This window comes from Tetrao urogallus, assembly GCF_951394365.1.
Source record: "Tetrao urogallus genome assembly, chromosome: 4".
In the NCBI taxonomy this organism is placed as follows: domain Eukaryota; kingdom Metazoa; phylum Chordata; class Aves; order Galliformes; family Phasianidae; genus Tetrao; species Tetrao urogallus.
The window spans coordinates 59,983,326-59,998,172 of NC_136817.1; the positions used below are offsets into that span (position 1 = coordinate 59,983,326).

General features: G+C 49.0%; 3 protein-coding genes across 3 annotated transcripts; 1 reads left to right on the top strand and 2 right to left on the bottom strand.

Moving 5' to 3' along the window:
- Positions 1-228: 228 nt before the first annotated feature.
- CFAP184 (cilia and flagella associated protein 184) lies at positions 229-1,565 on the bottom strand (the record flags this gene model as incomplete). Its single annotated transcript, XM_079534150.1, has 2 exons — positions 229-771; positions 918-1,565. The coding sequence occupies 2 exons, from the start codon at positions 1,563-1,565 to the stop codon at positions 229-231; spliced, it is 1,191 nt and encodes a 396-aa protein (XP_079390276.1).
- A 370-nt stretch (positions 1,566-1,935) lies between these two features.
- TADA2B (transcriptional adaptor 2B) lies at positions 1,936-3,916 on the top strand (the record flags this gene model as incomplete). Its single annotated transcript, XM_079534683.1, has 2 exons — positions 1,936-2,214; positions 2,924-3,916. The coding sequence occupies exons 1-2, from the start codon at positions 1,945-1,947 to the stop codon at positions 3,914-3,916; spliced, it is 1,263 nt and encodes a 420-aa protein (XP_079390809.1). The 5' UTR covers positions 1,936-1,944.
- Positions 3,917-9,224: 5,308 nt separating this feature from the next.
- GRPEL1 (GrpE like 1, mitochondrial) lies at positions 9,225-14,358 on the bottom strand (the record flags this gene model as incomplete). Its single annotated transcript, XM_079534295.1, has 4 exons — positions 9,225-9,571; positions 11,672-11,753; positions 13,559-13,727; positions 14,288-14,358. 4 exons carry the CDS (start codon positions 14,356-14,358, stop codon positions 9,225-9,227), a joined length of 669 nt encoding a protein of 222 aa, XP_079390421.1.
- Between the last annotated feature and the right edge of the window lie 489 nt (positions 14,359-14,847).

Genomic DNA, 14,847 nt, shown 5'->3' on the forward strand with positions numbered 1-14,847 from the left:
TTTGGCTTTTGGCTGTGCTCTTGTGCACTGTTTTAAATAGGAGGTACATGTAGGTGGCTTCATTCAGAAATGGGTACAGTGATCTCCTAATGCATCACACTGATACATCATACAGAAGTCTTTTCCAGGAGAACACATGTAATACCTTCCTCAAAAAGAAGCATGTTAAGAAATGAGCGGTACGGACAACTCTGCGGTTTGTATCTTTTCAATGCTTTATTTTCATCCTCAAGGTAGAAATGAATTGGCTTCCCTCACCTTTTCCTGAATTTCCCTCTGTTTGAGGATCAGTTCGGCGTGGTGACGTTTCAGCACTTGCAGCTGCTGTTGTAACAACTCCACGGCATTCACCTTCTCCTCAAAGTCCCGCAGCAGCATCTCCTCTCCAAGCAGCCCGCGTTGCTGCTGCAGTTTCACGTTGCGTGCCCTCAGCCTGTCTCTGTCCTGCTTGCTCTTGCTCAGGGCGTCCCTCTTCTGCAGCAGGACGCTCATGACGTCTCTCAGCTCAGCCTTCCGGCCTCGGTTCTCAGCTTCCACAAACTGCAGTTTCTCCCTGACGTGGCCGAGGATCCGTTCTGCATTAGCGACCTTCTTTTTCAGCTTCAGGACCTCGTCGTTGAGGCCGTCCAGCTTTTCGTTGAGCTTCTGGTTCTCTTTCTTCATGTGACTGATCTCAGCGAAGTGGCGGCCTTTCAGCGTTTCTCCGTGGGCTCTCAGGACGCTCTCCAGGTTTCGGACCTCAAGCTTCACCTTGATGTTTTCCAGCCGGGCCTGGAGGGGCAGAAGTACAAGGAAGGCTGGTTCCGCGCCTCTCGTGTCCGGCGCGGCACCAAGGATCGCGGCACGGCGCTCGCCGCGCGGCCGGGAAATCCTCCGCCCTTCGGGAGAGCGGACGGAGCCGGGCGTTCCGCGCTCACCTCCCGCACGGAGATCTCCTTGTCCTGCTCCCGGGCCTGGATGTCGCCCACCGCCCTGAGCGCCGCCTCCCTGCCGCCCCGCCGCCGCGAGAGGGTCTGCACGGCCACGGCCTTCTTCCGCGCCTGGAAGGCGGCCCAGGCGGCACTGGCCCTGGCCTCGCTCTCCGCGCTGTCCCTCCGCCGGGCGTCCACCCGCCTCTGCCAGCTCTCGGCCTCCCGCACCCGCCGCCGCCACAGCTCTTGCAGCTCCCGCAGCCGCCGGGCGAACAGCTCCTGCCCGCCCGCCTCGTCCGCACGCCGCTCGCCCCGCTGCGGCCGCAGCGCGTCTCCCAGCAGGAGCTGCAGGCGGCCGTCCGCCTGGTGCAGGCGCTGCCGCTCGGCCTCCAGCGCCCGGTACTCGGCCAGCAGCGCCGCGCGCTCCGTCTCCTCCGCCTCCTGGGCTTCGCCGCCGGCCGTGGGTTCCGGCTCCCCGCCGGCGTTGGATTCCTCCGCGCCGCTCTCCTCCTCCCCCGTGCCCGGCGCGGTTCCTTCGGGCTCCGGAGGCTCCGCCGGGCCCTCGGACTCCCCGCTCCCCGCGCTCAGCGCGTCGGGCTCGCTCTCAGGGACCTCGTTATCCCCGCTCCCCTCTCGCTCCTCCGCCGCCTCCATGCCGCCGCCCGTCGGCTTCCCCCGTTGTCCGGGCGACGGGACTCGGCTCTGCCGGCCCCGCCTCTCCCTCCGCCCTGAGGTCCCGCCCTCTCTTCCCGGCCGCCGCTCAGCGGTGGGGTCGCCCGGGGTCGCCTCTGCGATTGGCCACCGGGAAGGAAGCAGGATTCCGCTCGGCCAATCGCGGCAGCTCGTTCATTTTAATCCCCCCCGCGCCCGGGCGTTTCGTCTCCATTGGCCGCGATCCGGAGGGGCTGCCCGAGCCCTCCTCACCCATTGGTCGCCCGGCGCGAGGCTCCTCCCGGCGGGAGGGCTGCCATTGGCCGCGTCCGAGCGGGGGCGGGGCCGCGCGTGCGTGCGGGGCGGCGGCGGGCGGGGTAAGATGGCGGAACTGGGGAAGAAGTACTGCGTGTACTGCCTGGCCGAGGTGAGCTCCCTGCGCTTCCGCTGCACCGAGTGCGCCGACATCGAGCTCTGCCCCGACTGCTTCTCGGCCGGCGCCGAGATCGGCCCGCACCGCCGATGGCACGGCTACCAGCTGGTGGACGGCGGCCGCTTCACGCTGTGGGGCGCCGAGGCGGAGGGCGGCTGGAGCAGCCGGGAGGAGCAGCTGCTGCTGGACGCCATCGAGCAGTTCGGCTTCGGCAACTGGGTAAGGGTCGGGCCGCGCCGGGCTGCGGGGCGGGGGCTGCGGGGCGGCTCCGTCACCTCCTGGGGCGGTGTCGTGGCGCGGCTCCGGGCGGGGGGAACCCAAAGCCCTCCCGGTTCTCGCCCTGCTGTGGGGTCGGGCTGCCCGGGGCGGCCGCTGCTCTCCGTGCACCTGTTCCTGCTCACCGCCCTCGGAGTGAAGCATTTCTTCCTTATGTCTACAGCTTCAGTATCCCTTGTTTCAACTTAAAGCTGTTCTCTTTTCCTTACCGCTGTAGGCTATAAATATTAACTTTCCTTTTTCTCTGTTGCTCTAAAAACGAAGCTGTAAGTGAGCAGAACCCTGGCGGGTGACGCAGTGAGCTCGGGAACCGTCGCGGTGCTGAGCTGGGTTGTTGAGGTAGCAAAGGGTGCTGATCGTGTGCATGGTGAGCAGACAGGGCTGCTCTCCCCACGGGCAGCTCAGAGGCAGTTTGCTGCACCGATGCTTTTTTCTTTCTTTCTTTCTGTTTTTTTTCATGGCTTCCTGTGTTCTCAATGCTTTTCTTGTCCCTTTCGCACTTGTAAATACTGAGCTGGTGTTCATGGTGTGGCAGAGCTATTGTTGGAAGAGTACAGGTCTTGTGAGTTGGTTTTTGAGGGAAGGAGGAGTGCGTGCTCCAATGAAGGTGTAATGGGAACCATCTTCTTGCCCCTCCTTGTTTTCCATTTAGGAAGACATGGCCGCTCACGTGGGAGCATCCCGGACGCCCCAGGAGGTGATGGAGCACTACGTGAGCATGTACATCCATGGCAACCTGGGGAAGGCCTGCATCCCCGACACCATTCCCAACAGGGTGACGGACCACACGTGTCCCAGCGGCGGCCCTCTCTCTCCCAGCCTGACCACGCCGCTCCCGCCCTTGGACATATCGGTGGCTGAGCAGCAGCAGCTGGGCTATATGCCGCTCCGGGACGACTACGAGATCGAGTACGATCAGGATGCTGAGACTCTGATCAGCGGCCTGTCTGTGAACTACGACGACGATGACGTGGAGATAGAATTGAAAAGAGCTCACGTAGACATGTATGTAAGAAAACTCAAGGAGAGACAACGGCGGAAGAACATTGCGCGAGATTATAACTTGGTGCCGGCCTTCCTGGGGAAGGATAAGAAGGACAAGGAGAAAACTCCCAAGCGAAAGATCACGAAAGAAGAGAAGGAGTTGAGGCTGAAGCTGAGGCCTCTGTACCAGTTCATGTCCTGTAAGGAGTTTGAAGACTTCTTTGAGAACATGCACAAGGAAAGAGTACTTCGAGCGAAGATCCGGGAACTGCAGCGGTATCGCAGAAATGGAATCACCAAAATGGAGGAGTCGGCAGAATATGAGGCAGCCAGACATAAACGGGAGAAGAGGAAGGAGAACAAAAACATAGCCAGCTCCAAGAGGGGGAAGGAGGACGGCAAAGAAGGGGAATTTGCTGCCATTGAAAACCTGCCTGGTTTTGAACTCTTGTCGGACAGGGAAAAAGTGCTTTGCAGCTCTCTGAATTTGAGTCCTGCGCGATACGTGACTGTAAAAACCATCATCATTAAAGACCATCTTCAGAAAAGACAAGGGATTCCTTCCAAGAGTCGCCTTCCCAGCTACTTGGATAAGGTACTGAAGAAAAGGATTTTAAACTTTCTAACAGAGAGTGGCTGGATATCCAGAGATGCATCATGAAACCCACCGCATCTGAGCACCACACCAGAGGCCTGACGGGCTCCCTTCTTTTTCCTGCCCTTTCTGGAGATACAGAAATTATCTTATTCAAAACAGACAAACAAAACAACAAAAGCAAAAACAAAAAAACCCACAGTGTTCGTGGTCCGTGCTTCGAGTAGACTTTTGCTTCGTGTCATGAAAAATACTGAATTGCAGAACTTCTCCATTTGACTTCATTGCTCATTAGAGTACACTGTTTTTGTTACGTTACTCAAAGAGATTTCTTTCATGTGAACCAACTCCTCAAGTCCAATAGTTCTGGGGTGGTCACTTCACTTCCTGCTGTTGGATAAGTGAGGGTCAATGTCATCCATAATCCTTGCCTTTTTTTTTTCCTTTTTTTATTTTTTGAAGGTGGGAGATGGTTTTCAGCAGATGAGTTCTTCTCCCTGATGTTGTTTTTGTCACAGTGCTGGCAGCCAAGCAAAGCTTGCAGAAATCCTGAGTTGTCAGGCACAGGGTGCAGGGATTGGCGTGGTGTTGCAGAGCTTTTGGAGCCCTGCCCTTAGTAGCACAGCCCAGGTGTCAGGACTGGGGGTGGGAGCTTTTCTGAGGTGCAGCGGGGCTGAGCCGTGACAGGGATTGGTAGATGAGTTGCCTGCAGGTGTTTGTGCTGTGTGGGCAGGCTTCTTGGAGAGCTGCGTTCTGCTGCCTGACCTCAGTGTGTGCTTGGCCGGGCAGCTGTATGCTCTGCGCTAGGCTCAGCACTGCTGTGAAGTGGCTGCTTCTGGCCAGCTGTGGCTTAGAACACGCAGAGTTCTGCCCTGGTGAAATCACTGCTTCCAGTTGCAGGGGGAACCTGCCCCTCCTCCTGTATCTGGTACAGGAGGCAGCCTGAGCACCTGCAGCTGCCTCCTGAGTGCAGCTGGGATGGACAGGGACAGGGAGCTCCATTCTGAAGCTCACAGCGGTCACTGAGGTTGGTTTATTGAAAAAGAAAAATTAATTTATATAGATGAAAATGCCCAGCTGCTGTGCTCCTGGAGTGCAGAGTGGTGGATGCAGCCATTGCAGGTTTCTGGCTGCGCGTACCTTGAAACCTGCTGGACTAAATGTGCTGAGGTCATTGCTGTGGTTGGCAAAATGGATCTCAGTTTGCCACAGGGGTCACTTGGGCATAACTTATGTTGTCATTGCTCTCTGAGGGCTGTGCTCCCTGCCAGGCAGGGCTGGAGTTACAGTGGAGCAGAGCACAGCAGAAACACTTGATCCACACCGTTGTTTTAGTAATATATACCAATTAAGGGAAAGGTGTTCAAGGAGGACTGGAAAAGGTGTTTTTTTTTTTTTTTTTAATCTTCATTTCATTCTTAGATTCCTGTGCTGGCATCTAGCCATCTGAATTTAAAAAAAAAAAAAAAAAAAAAAACCAAAAAAAAGCTAAAAAAAAACCAGGTTGATTCTGCGTGACAGACATCAGTGTTATTGCACCTGAGCCCTGTGCTGGGCAGTGGGTGGCAGCCAGCTGGGCAACAGCTCCACTGTGTGGATGTGCCAGGAGATGGAGCTGACTGAGTTGAGAACAGATGTGAACGCAGGAGGTGTGCTCTGGTTCTGATGCCTTGGGCCATGAGGAGTCCATGACATCTTAAAAACAGTATTAATTCTGCAGCTTGGCAGAGGTATGCTAACCAGAACTGGTTTTGAGTCAGTATCTCCAGCATTATCAGAATAGTGTTACCGCTGAGTTTAGCATACAAAGGGTACAGTTATAAAGCCAGCATTTCTAAGGAGAAGGAAGAAAAAACAATAACACAACACACACAAAAACTCTAGTGCCTTTTTGTTTTGAGCTTGTGGTGTTACGTCCCTCCAAAAAAGGAAAGGGCTGTGTGCTCTCTGATGGGATGCTTTGGCTTACCTGGAAGCGGCTTCTCGGGCACCTGAGACAAAGCAGTGCAACTCACTGCAGTGTGCCAGTAGCTTTAAGAACCTCTTCCACTGTATATGCACGTATAGAGAGCACGCGAGACAAGCTGAGAAGGTGTAAACCATTGATGATTTCCTTCTCCTGTGGAAAGGAAGCTCAGCCTTTCCAGCCTTGGAGTTATGCAATTTGGTTCTTCCTCTCAACGGTTCCGGCTGCTGCATCGCACCAGTGCTGTGCTGGAGCCTCAGCTCTGCCTGCAGCTGGGAGGTTAACACAGATGTGGGTTTTCTGATTTATTACTATCTTCCTCAGATCTAAATTTTATATTTCTGAAGTGCTTTGGCACACCTAAGCCTAACTGAAGCAATAGCCTAAAACCCATCTGAACAGTAATTTAAAAATAAAATTATCTAGGCACCAATGACTCATTTAAATGTTGTAGAAATGAATTCTGCGTTCACTCTTTGTAGTTCCTGAATTCCTCAGCCCTTCCAAAATGTTTCTTTGGTGCTAGACGTAACTTATTGAACATCAAGATGAATGTAAAATAAAGTATTTTTAATGTATGAAATATGGATATCGATATTTATTTTATACTTGCAAGCAAATTCAAGGTGGTAAATGTTTGCTGTAGCAAATGCTGATCCCTTGGAAAGGGCTTCCCTAGAAGCAGTGTCTCATTGTCAGCTATGCTTTTAATTTTAAAGGTGACTTGCACTAGAGGATGCTGCTGTCCTGTATTTTCAGATGGAACCCATTTAGTCTAAGCATTCCTTTGTTACGAGCTGCTGTTTTGTTTTCTCAAGCTGAGGTGCAGTTGTCTTAATCTGGCAACTTAGTAGAGCTGTGCTGCTTCTCGTGTGGTGAAGGGCTGACAAAAAGCGTGGCAAAAGCTCTTCAACTTTGTGTCTTGTGTTTGTCAGGAAGTGCTTCCTGTACTGTACAGATATCCTGGGCTTCGTGTCGCTAATGAAAAGGTGCTTGGTTGTTTTTTTTTGTTTGTTTTTTTTTTTTTATGCTTACTGCTCTGGACTTATTTTCTAAGGAAAATAACGCTAATGGTAGTTTCTGCCCTAACAGCATTGATGTAAGCCTGTGGCAAAGCACTAACCCGTCAGCTGTGCACTGATCTGCTCCCGATAGGGGCAGCAGTCAGCCTGCTGTAATGCTGTACGGTGCTTCCATCAGTCCCAGCCTTGTGTTACAGTACAACTCACCAAGTAGCAAAGGAGCGTTAGCCTTCATTCTGTGCATACAGCCCGCATCAGGTGGGCTCGTTACAGCGTTCTGCTTACAGCCCCTCCTGCCCTACCTTCTGCTGCAGCCCAGTGAGGGTTAAGAACGGCATTAGGTTTGCATTGGAGCCTCTGCCCATAAATGGCCGTGTGAATGAACGCACTCTGCTGTTCTTCTCTTGCGTGGTGGCTGCACCAGGTTTCTTTGCAACTGTAACCGACTGCATCGGCCTTTTGGTTTACTGCTCTTTCTTGCAAGGTGTTTTTGCGTGTGCCCCAGGTGCTCTTAAAGAGATGATGAATTAAATACTGTGAAGGAGGGTACCTGGTGAGCACCCCGGCTCATCAGCTTCTTCCTTGAAGGGAACGTTGCACTCATTTGCGTCGTGTACTGGTGTAGCTGTGCCAGACACACAAACGTCTGTGCTGAAATCATGTAAAACCTAACTGATGTTGTGCACACTCAGCATTTTACTAGGTTTTTGCATTGTATGTTGGTAAATAAACTTGTATTAAAGTTTCTTTCCATTATTAATTGCACTGTAACATAGCCCTTTTTCCTCATTGACCAGCTAAAGCCCTGGCAGCAGTGACTAGAGATGCATTTTAGCTACATGATGATGCGTGGAGAAGTGCTTGTAACAAACTAGCTAGGGCAGAGCTAGCAGTGGCAGCTTTATTAGCTGCTGTCATGCTTAAACTTCAGAGTCATCCACTTTTTTTATTTCTTCAGTGCATTCTGCTGTCATCTGTCAGCAGAGGTGCTTGGAGAGCTCAGTAAAGACTTTCCTGTACACTACCTCCTCTGAAGGGGCAGACCAAGGAAAAGGAATTATTTCATTCAGATGTTCAGAATTTGCTTAGTTTTAAGGAAATGAGCTTGAGTCCTCTGCCAAACACTCAACAGTAAGTTGTGTGTAGCAACACCTTAAATGAAGTAACGTAGTGCAAAAAAGACACTCTAAGGAGCTGGTAAATTAATTACAGAAACCTGAGTCTCAACCAACACGTGAACTGAAGAAGCTCCTTAATCCAAACAACCAGCAGCGAGGATGGAAAATACAGAAGTCCTTCCTGTCACATTACCAGATCCTAAATAACATGTGTAACTCTGATGCTTCAGTCTGGTGTGTTAAGTGAATGGGCTTTGAGGATCTGAGGGAAGACACTCTGTCAGATGTGTAGTTTGGCAGGTCCCAGCCACTCCTATCAACATGACCAGCAGCAGGTGAAGTTACACATGACAAGGGCTGTGTATGGGAAAGCTCTGTTGCAGCCTAAGATCCAAGGTGAGTAAACACAAGAAATAAAGCAGAGTTCACGTTTTTGTTTGAGCCACTTACAATGCAATTACTTGTGCAGTTCTAAATGTAGCAGATACCAAACTCTGAGATACTCACTTCTTCAGGTATTCTGACTTTCAGTGGGGTTTTAACTACAGTTTGTATAACAAACTGATTGCATGGCTTGAAAGTTACAAGTCTATCAAAATCCTTTAAACCAATTTATACAATATTAAATTCAAAATCCAGAGATAGCATAAGTTGTATTGGTTCTTCAATGCCACACAAGTATTAGATGGTTTTCTTGAGTCAACTTGACTCCTGATCTAAAAGGGCTGAACAATTACAAAGGATGTCCACTCTCCCTCGCCCTTTATTTTCAGGTCAGAATTCACAAATGTTTCTACTTCAGTTGTTGAGAGGGGTTGTTTCTGAATAGGCATTCTACAAAAATGGGTGCTTACAGCAGCCAAAAAACCAGCAGATACTTGCAGAGGATTGGTTATCTGTACAACTTCACCCACTTTTGCAGTTTAGTGTTACAAAGCAAAAGGAACCATTTGAACCACCGACTGGATCTTCAGTTTACACAGTGATAAACACAAGATTGCAGAATTGTGAGCATTTTGTTGATTTCATTTTAATGTACCTTCAGTAGCCATGGTTGTAACAAATATTACTGACAGAAGAGAGCTGAAGGAACACTGTTGAAGGCCACTAAGCAACAGAATGTCACTGTCAGCTTCATTTTCGCTGGGAGACCTCAACTGGTTCACTGAAACCTCTTGGGGGACAGAGGGGTAAGGAAAGCACGGTGTAAGAGAAAAACCATCCAGCTGTTTAATAATGGAATGGCATTAAGTGATCTGATTCAGCAGCTAAGCGTCTTTCACAACGCCCACGAGGGCAGGCCGCAGCGTGCGCCCATGCAGCTTGTAGCCAATCTTGGATACTAATGCAATGGTGCCAGGCTCCTTCCCTTCCATGGGAGCGTGGAACAACGCTTCGTGTTCGTAGGGATCGAACTTGGCTCCGACGGGGTTCAGTCTGAGCAGCCCGTGTTTTTTGAACACTTTCTGGATCTGTACTTCTGTCATGACAAGACCTTCGTACAAGCTCTTCAGGTGAGGATTTTCATCCTTAATTTCTTCTTTTGGAACACTTTCTGTTGCTTTCTCCAGAATGTCTGCGACTTCTAGCAAGTCCTTACAGAAGCTCTGAATACCTAAAAAAGAAAGGAAAGGGGAGGGAGGAAAGCAAGCATTAAAAACCACCACCACCAAAAAAAAAATGAAAGCTATGCTGGTGAGATGACATCGACAGTTAACTCTCACAAGTTACCAAAACCTTCAGATGGCCTCACGTCATTTCCTTCTATTAAGGAATGGATCTTCTGTCTCTCACACGGTGGGATTCACCTGAAGACCAAAGCATTATATTGCTCTATTTCTACTCTTTAATCTGAGATACGAAGAGTTTTTGCAGAAGAAAAAGTTTGTAATCAGGCTGATAAGGAATCTTAAGAGGTGAGCAGTGATTCCTCCTTGAATGAACAGAACACTCATAACCCCCCCCCCCTCCCACTACAAACTGCTCTTACAGAGTGAGCCAGAGGCTGCACCTCATGCTGAGTGAATCCTGGGCCAGCAGCAGTTTTGAAGCTGATCTCCAGCTCGCCCTAGAAGAATCTGGACTCATCTCACTTCAGGTACACTGTCTCAAGCAATCACAAAAGACCAAGACAACTCAGTGGAACAACGCATTTCTTTGCAGAGGTATGATGATGACAAAGTGCACTGAGCTGTGGTAGCCTTGCTCATTTCTTATTTTAGGCAGGGTTAGGCTTTATAACTCTATCCATTATTTTCTCCTCACCAGGAAGAGCACAGTACCAGAAGACAATGAACTACAGAAGCATCTTGCAGGATCTGTAAGGATGAACTAGTTCTCCGGAAAAGGTCACTTTAACAACTGCACAACTCTATTTAAAGACTTGAGCTTTTTACAGAACTGTGTCTGAAAGTGTCCAGTGAGTTCCCAAAATATTAGGATAACAATCAAAACTTTAAATTCAGCCTACAACTATGGCTAGGGCCGAACTGTCCCAAACATCAGCTGTTGATTGCTCTGGATCAAACCAGACAGCTATTTGTTCAGAAAGGGATTTTTTATTTTTTCTATTATTTTTAGCATAAACTATTTCTGTAGACAGCTGTCGCTGCATCTCTCTGGACTTAGTCCCCTACAGACAAGTTTAAGAATGAATTTCCCTTAAGAGTAAGAAAAAAAGAAAAAGTAATCCCCACTGAACGATGAAACTTACAGTCACACATTAACTATGATAATGTTTAAATGAGAAACTTTATTTGAATATTTATTTCTATCATACATCTCTGGGCTTAGAGATAACTCCAAGCCTTTCTGCACTACACAGCACAGCAATCAAACAACGTTTTTTGCAAATGAACTTCAGGATGAAGCATTCAAATATCCATGAAAATGGTACAGAACTATGAAACAAAGAGATGCTTTTTTTAGCCACACACATTAACTGCAGATTCTGCATGTAGAAATTAAAATGTCTGCATTCAGAATAAAACTACACAGTTCTGCAGTGCAGAAGAGAGGATAGCTAATATTTCAAACCAAAGTGGCAGTCAAGTACTAAAAGGAAGCTCTTCTGCTACAGCGTTCACACACAAACAAGGAGCTCTGTCTCAATGTCAGAACGCTGTGTCAGATGTCAGTGAGCTGCTGGAGGCTGATGTTTCTAGCATTCCTTAAAGCCCACAGCTGTACGTTCCCTACCACTGTACTGCCTCTGTTTGAAAGCTATGGCTTTCACCAGAAGAGGAATGTTATTCAAATATGAAAGGTAAAACAAATGAAAACCTCCACAAAATGAACCACCTCAGAACCCATGCATCAATAACAACAAAACAAGCAACACAGCAAGCATGCCAGTATTCCATCCTCACCCTTGGTTTTTGAAGTCTGCCATGGGACCAAGCGTATAAAAAGGCAAACTTGAGGCTGCAACCTTGCTAGAAACATCTCCTAATCTTGTACCTTTAGAAAACCAGGTGCCAAATTCAAACAAAATTCAAAGCTGTTGACTTAAATTGGTTAAGTCTTGTCCTATCTTAAGGGAAACTATTGTACTTCTATTACCAAGTGAGGAACCATTTTTAAACCTATTTCCCCTATAGATGTATTTTAAACTTAGTAGCCAGAACTGGAGGCTAGTTAGCTCCATTTTCCAGGCTGTGCTTTTCAAGTTAGTGTTCCTGGGTCTTAAGATTAAAAACAAAGAGTTTTCACTGACCATATAATTTTGCCTCTTCCACGAGTTTCTGGCTTCTTTGCCTCACGTTTTCTGCATCTGCCAAGGCCCTCTTGTACTTATCCTGCAGAAAAACAAGTCACAGAAGAGATTTCAATCCAAGTGGTTGAAGCATTGAAAATTCTAAAGCAAGTACAGAACAGCATTCCTTTTTCACTCTTACGTTATTTTTTAGATAGTGGATTCAGGCAAACTGAACACACGACAATTATCACTGCATCCTTGTTGCAAAGAAAATCGTTTGCTTCATTTAAGCGCAGAAAGAAGTCAGAGAAAGGAAATAAGGATTGGCCTCTAGACTCAATATTTGCTGTCAGTAATTTTTAACACTACAGATACACAAATTTTTCCAAAGTTGTCTGCTTTTTCTGGCAAGTGTTTGCAGGAAGTCTTCATAAGGTATTATGTATTCTGACACCAGCAAACAAGATCCAACCCAACCATTCAGTCTGCCTCTTCCCTCTCCACCAAAGTGTCCTCCAAGTTTTTCAGACCTTACAAACTACAAAGTCTGATTTCTCTGTTCATCAGGCTAAGTTTAGGTATGTTCCTAGCAAGATGTCCTGTAGCACGAGATGCATTAAGAACTCGATTCAACAAACGCTGGCACTTCAGTGCTGCACCACTTGACCCAGAACTCTGCTGGGCCTGCACACACTGTAAGGTTGACTTTCACACCAAGAAGTTGACCGAAGGGATGCCTTCTGTAGCCAGGAACATATGCTGTCAACTAAGGTGTTAATCTGCATGATTTGTCTTTCAGTTCTTTCCTAAGGGCAGCAGAAAGGAATCTCAATCCACTTACAATTCATAGGCACTGCTATTACAGAAGGTTCTGGGCTACCTCTCAAAGTCCCAAATGCTCTAGAAAGACATTTTCTATAAAGCACTCATCCAGAAAAGCTATGACTTCGTTTAATCCACACCTCTCACCTCCTAGGGCACTGTTCACTCTCTGTTAAGTCATGCATGAGAGAATGCAAGATTTATTAGGCCAGAATGCAACATGGACACATTAGTCTCCCATTTAAAGACATCTCTAACAGAGATGGGTTCAAACTCCCACTGTGTAAGCATGTAATAAGTACAGTATTATATACAAGCTAAGAATTGTTAACCCCTACCTTTGGAAAAGTCAGTGGCTGTTTTCAGAATACCTACTCTAAGCTCACATACATACAAGATGCATTCCAATCCTTACATGAACTTCAAAGAATTATTTCTCCACTGAGCAGAAAATCTAGGCGGCCTAAAGTCAGTGAAACTAAGGAACCAATTTCCAGGTTGTAGGGAAAGTGTTATGTCACAGCCTGAACTGATGACTGAGCACCTGGTGAAGGGGGTGGCTGGCCTAGGAAGTACAGGTGCAAGCAATTCACCTGTGCTTCCCATGTGACAGGAAGGGCTCGTTTAAGGGCCAGCTTCCAATGGGAGAGCATCTTTTGGATGAAGGCTACTTCCTGAGGAGTGTTCTATAGCCAGAGGCCCTATCACCAGTCAGGTGAGTCAACTTTTTCCTGTATATGCTTACTGCCATTCCTAATGCTGTTTTGCCTAGCATCAACAAAGAACTTCTCAGAAGCAACTTCCCTGTTTCCAAGGACCAACACAGGTCAAGCAAGATTCCATCCAGAAATCAGAATGAAACCACCTAAAGTTTTTGTTTTAGAGTAGGACGGGATACATTTCAGGTCTTACAGTAAATCTGCTCTCTTCAGTTTTGAGAAATTATTTAATTACAGCTTATTATCCATTAACTAAACATCAGTTGGATTTCTGCATTCAAACTATGCGCTGAGAAACTATAATCAGGACTCTTAGGTACACAGCCCGGGAGAAATGCACACAGACTGAGCAGAGGCCACTCACAGTAACTTCCTTGAGCTGCTCTTCCAGTTTGGCTTTTTCCTCAGATAACATTCTTTCAGCAGCACTATGTTCTGCCTTCTGCTCATTGTGGCTCTGACCCTGATCCTCTTCCAAGTTCTGGCCAGTGCTCTTCTGCTGTGTTGCCACACAAAGCAGTCGTGGAGAGGTCCTATGAGGAAAAAAACACACGGAGAGTATTAATCTACCACTTACCTTGTCAAACAGTAGTGCTTCCTGGACATACTGGACACTTCATCTGACAAATCAACAAGCACAACAAATGCACATTAGAGCACAAATCAACGATTTCAGAACTGTGGAATCCGTCTGCAGAAGATTCCATCAAAGGAACCGAGTTTAGCTTATCTGAACTGCTGCAAACAACAACTCGGCTGCAAGGCACCGACCAAGGCAACAGCTCGTGACCGCCTGTTCGGTCCAGGCACAGGAGCTCGTCTTCACGGCAGCACGCGGTCTGCCTGATGCAACAGCCCGCAAGAGCAGCCCTATGCCCGGCAAGAGAGCAGCGGCCGCACCGCACCTCGGCCCTTACACCGAGCGCAGGCCTCTAAGAGGCTCCCTGAGGCGCTTCGAGGCCGAGCCGGCTCACAGGGCTGCACGCCGGGCCCTGTCCTAACGGAACGGGGGGGGTGAAGGGCCGGGCTTCGCTCCCAAAGGCCCCGAGCGCGGCCCCGACCGACGCGCCCGGCCCGCCAGCACCGCGCTCACCTCAGCGCCAGGCTCAGCAGCGGAGAGCGCGAGCGGAGCGTGCCCAACACGCACTGCGCTACTGCCGCCATAGCGCCTTCCTACCCAGCACCGCGTCTGCCCGCCCACCTGCGCACTTACCAATCAGAGAGAGGGCGCTCCAGGAGTGAGGCGGACAACAGCCAATCCGAGAGGAGGATGAGCGAGAGTGGTGGGTGGGATGCACGGCCCTTCCGGGCCGCGGAGGGGAGCTCCGTGCAGGGAGTTGTACTCTGCCCCCCTGTGGCGGGAGGTGCCGCCTGAGGGCGTCCTCGGGGCCATTTTGTGCGCTGTGGGGCGCTGGGGCTGTCCTTGTCGGCCCTCGGGGGGTCTGGCACCTGGCTAGCATAACTGGGACACACAAATCCTACACGGTGATACACGAGTTAACTTCATCGGTGCTATCAGTTAGCATGCGATTATCACTTTAAAAGCAAGAAAAAGGTCACATTTATTACATGGTCCCAGCACTTTGCTAGATTTTTCACAGATGCGTATGCCCCAGCTGTAAGCCTGATTTCTGCTTGCATTTCCAAAGTATG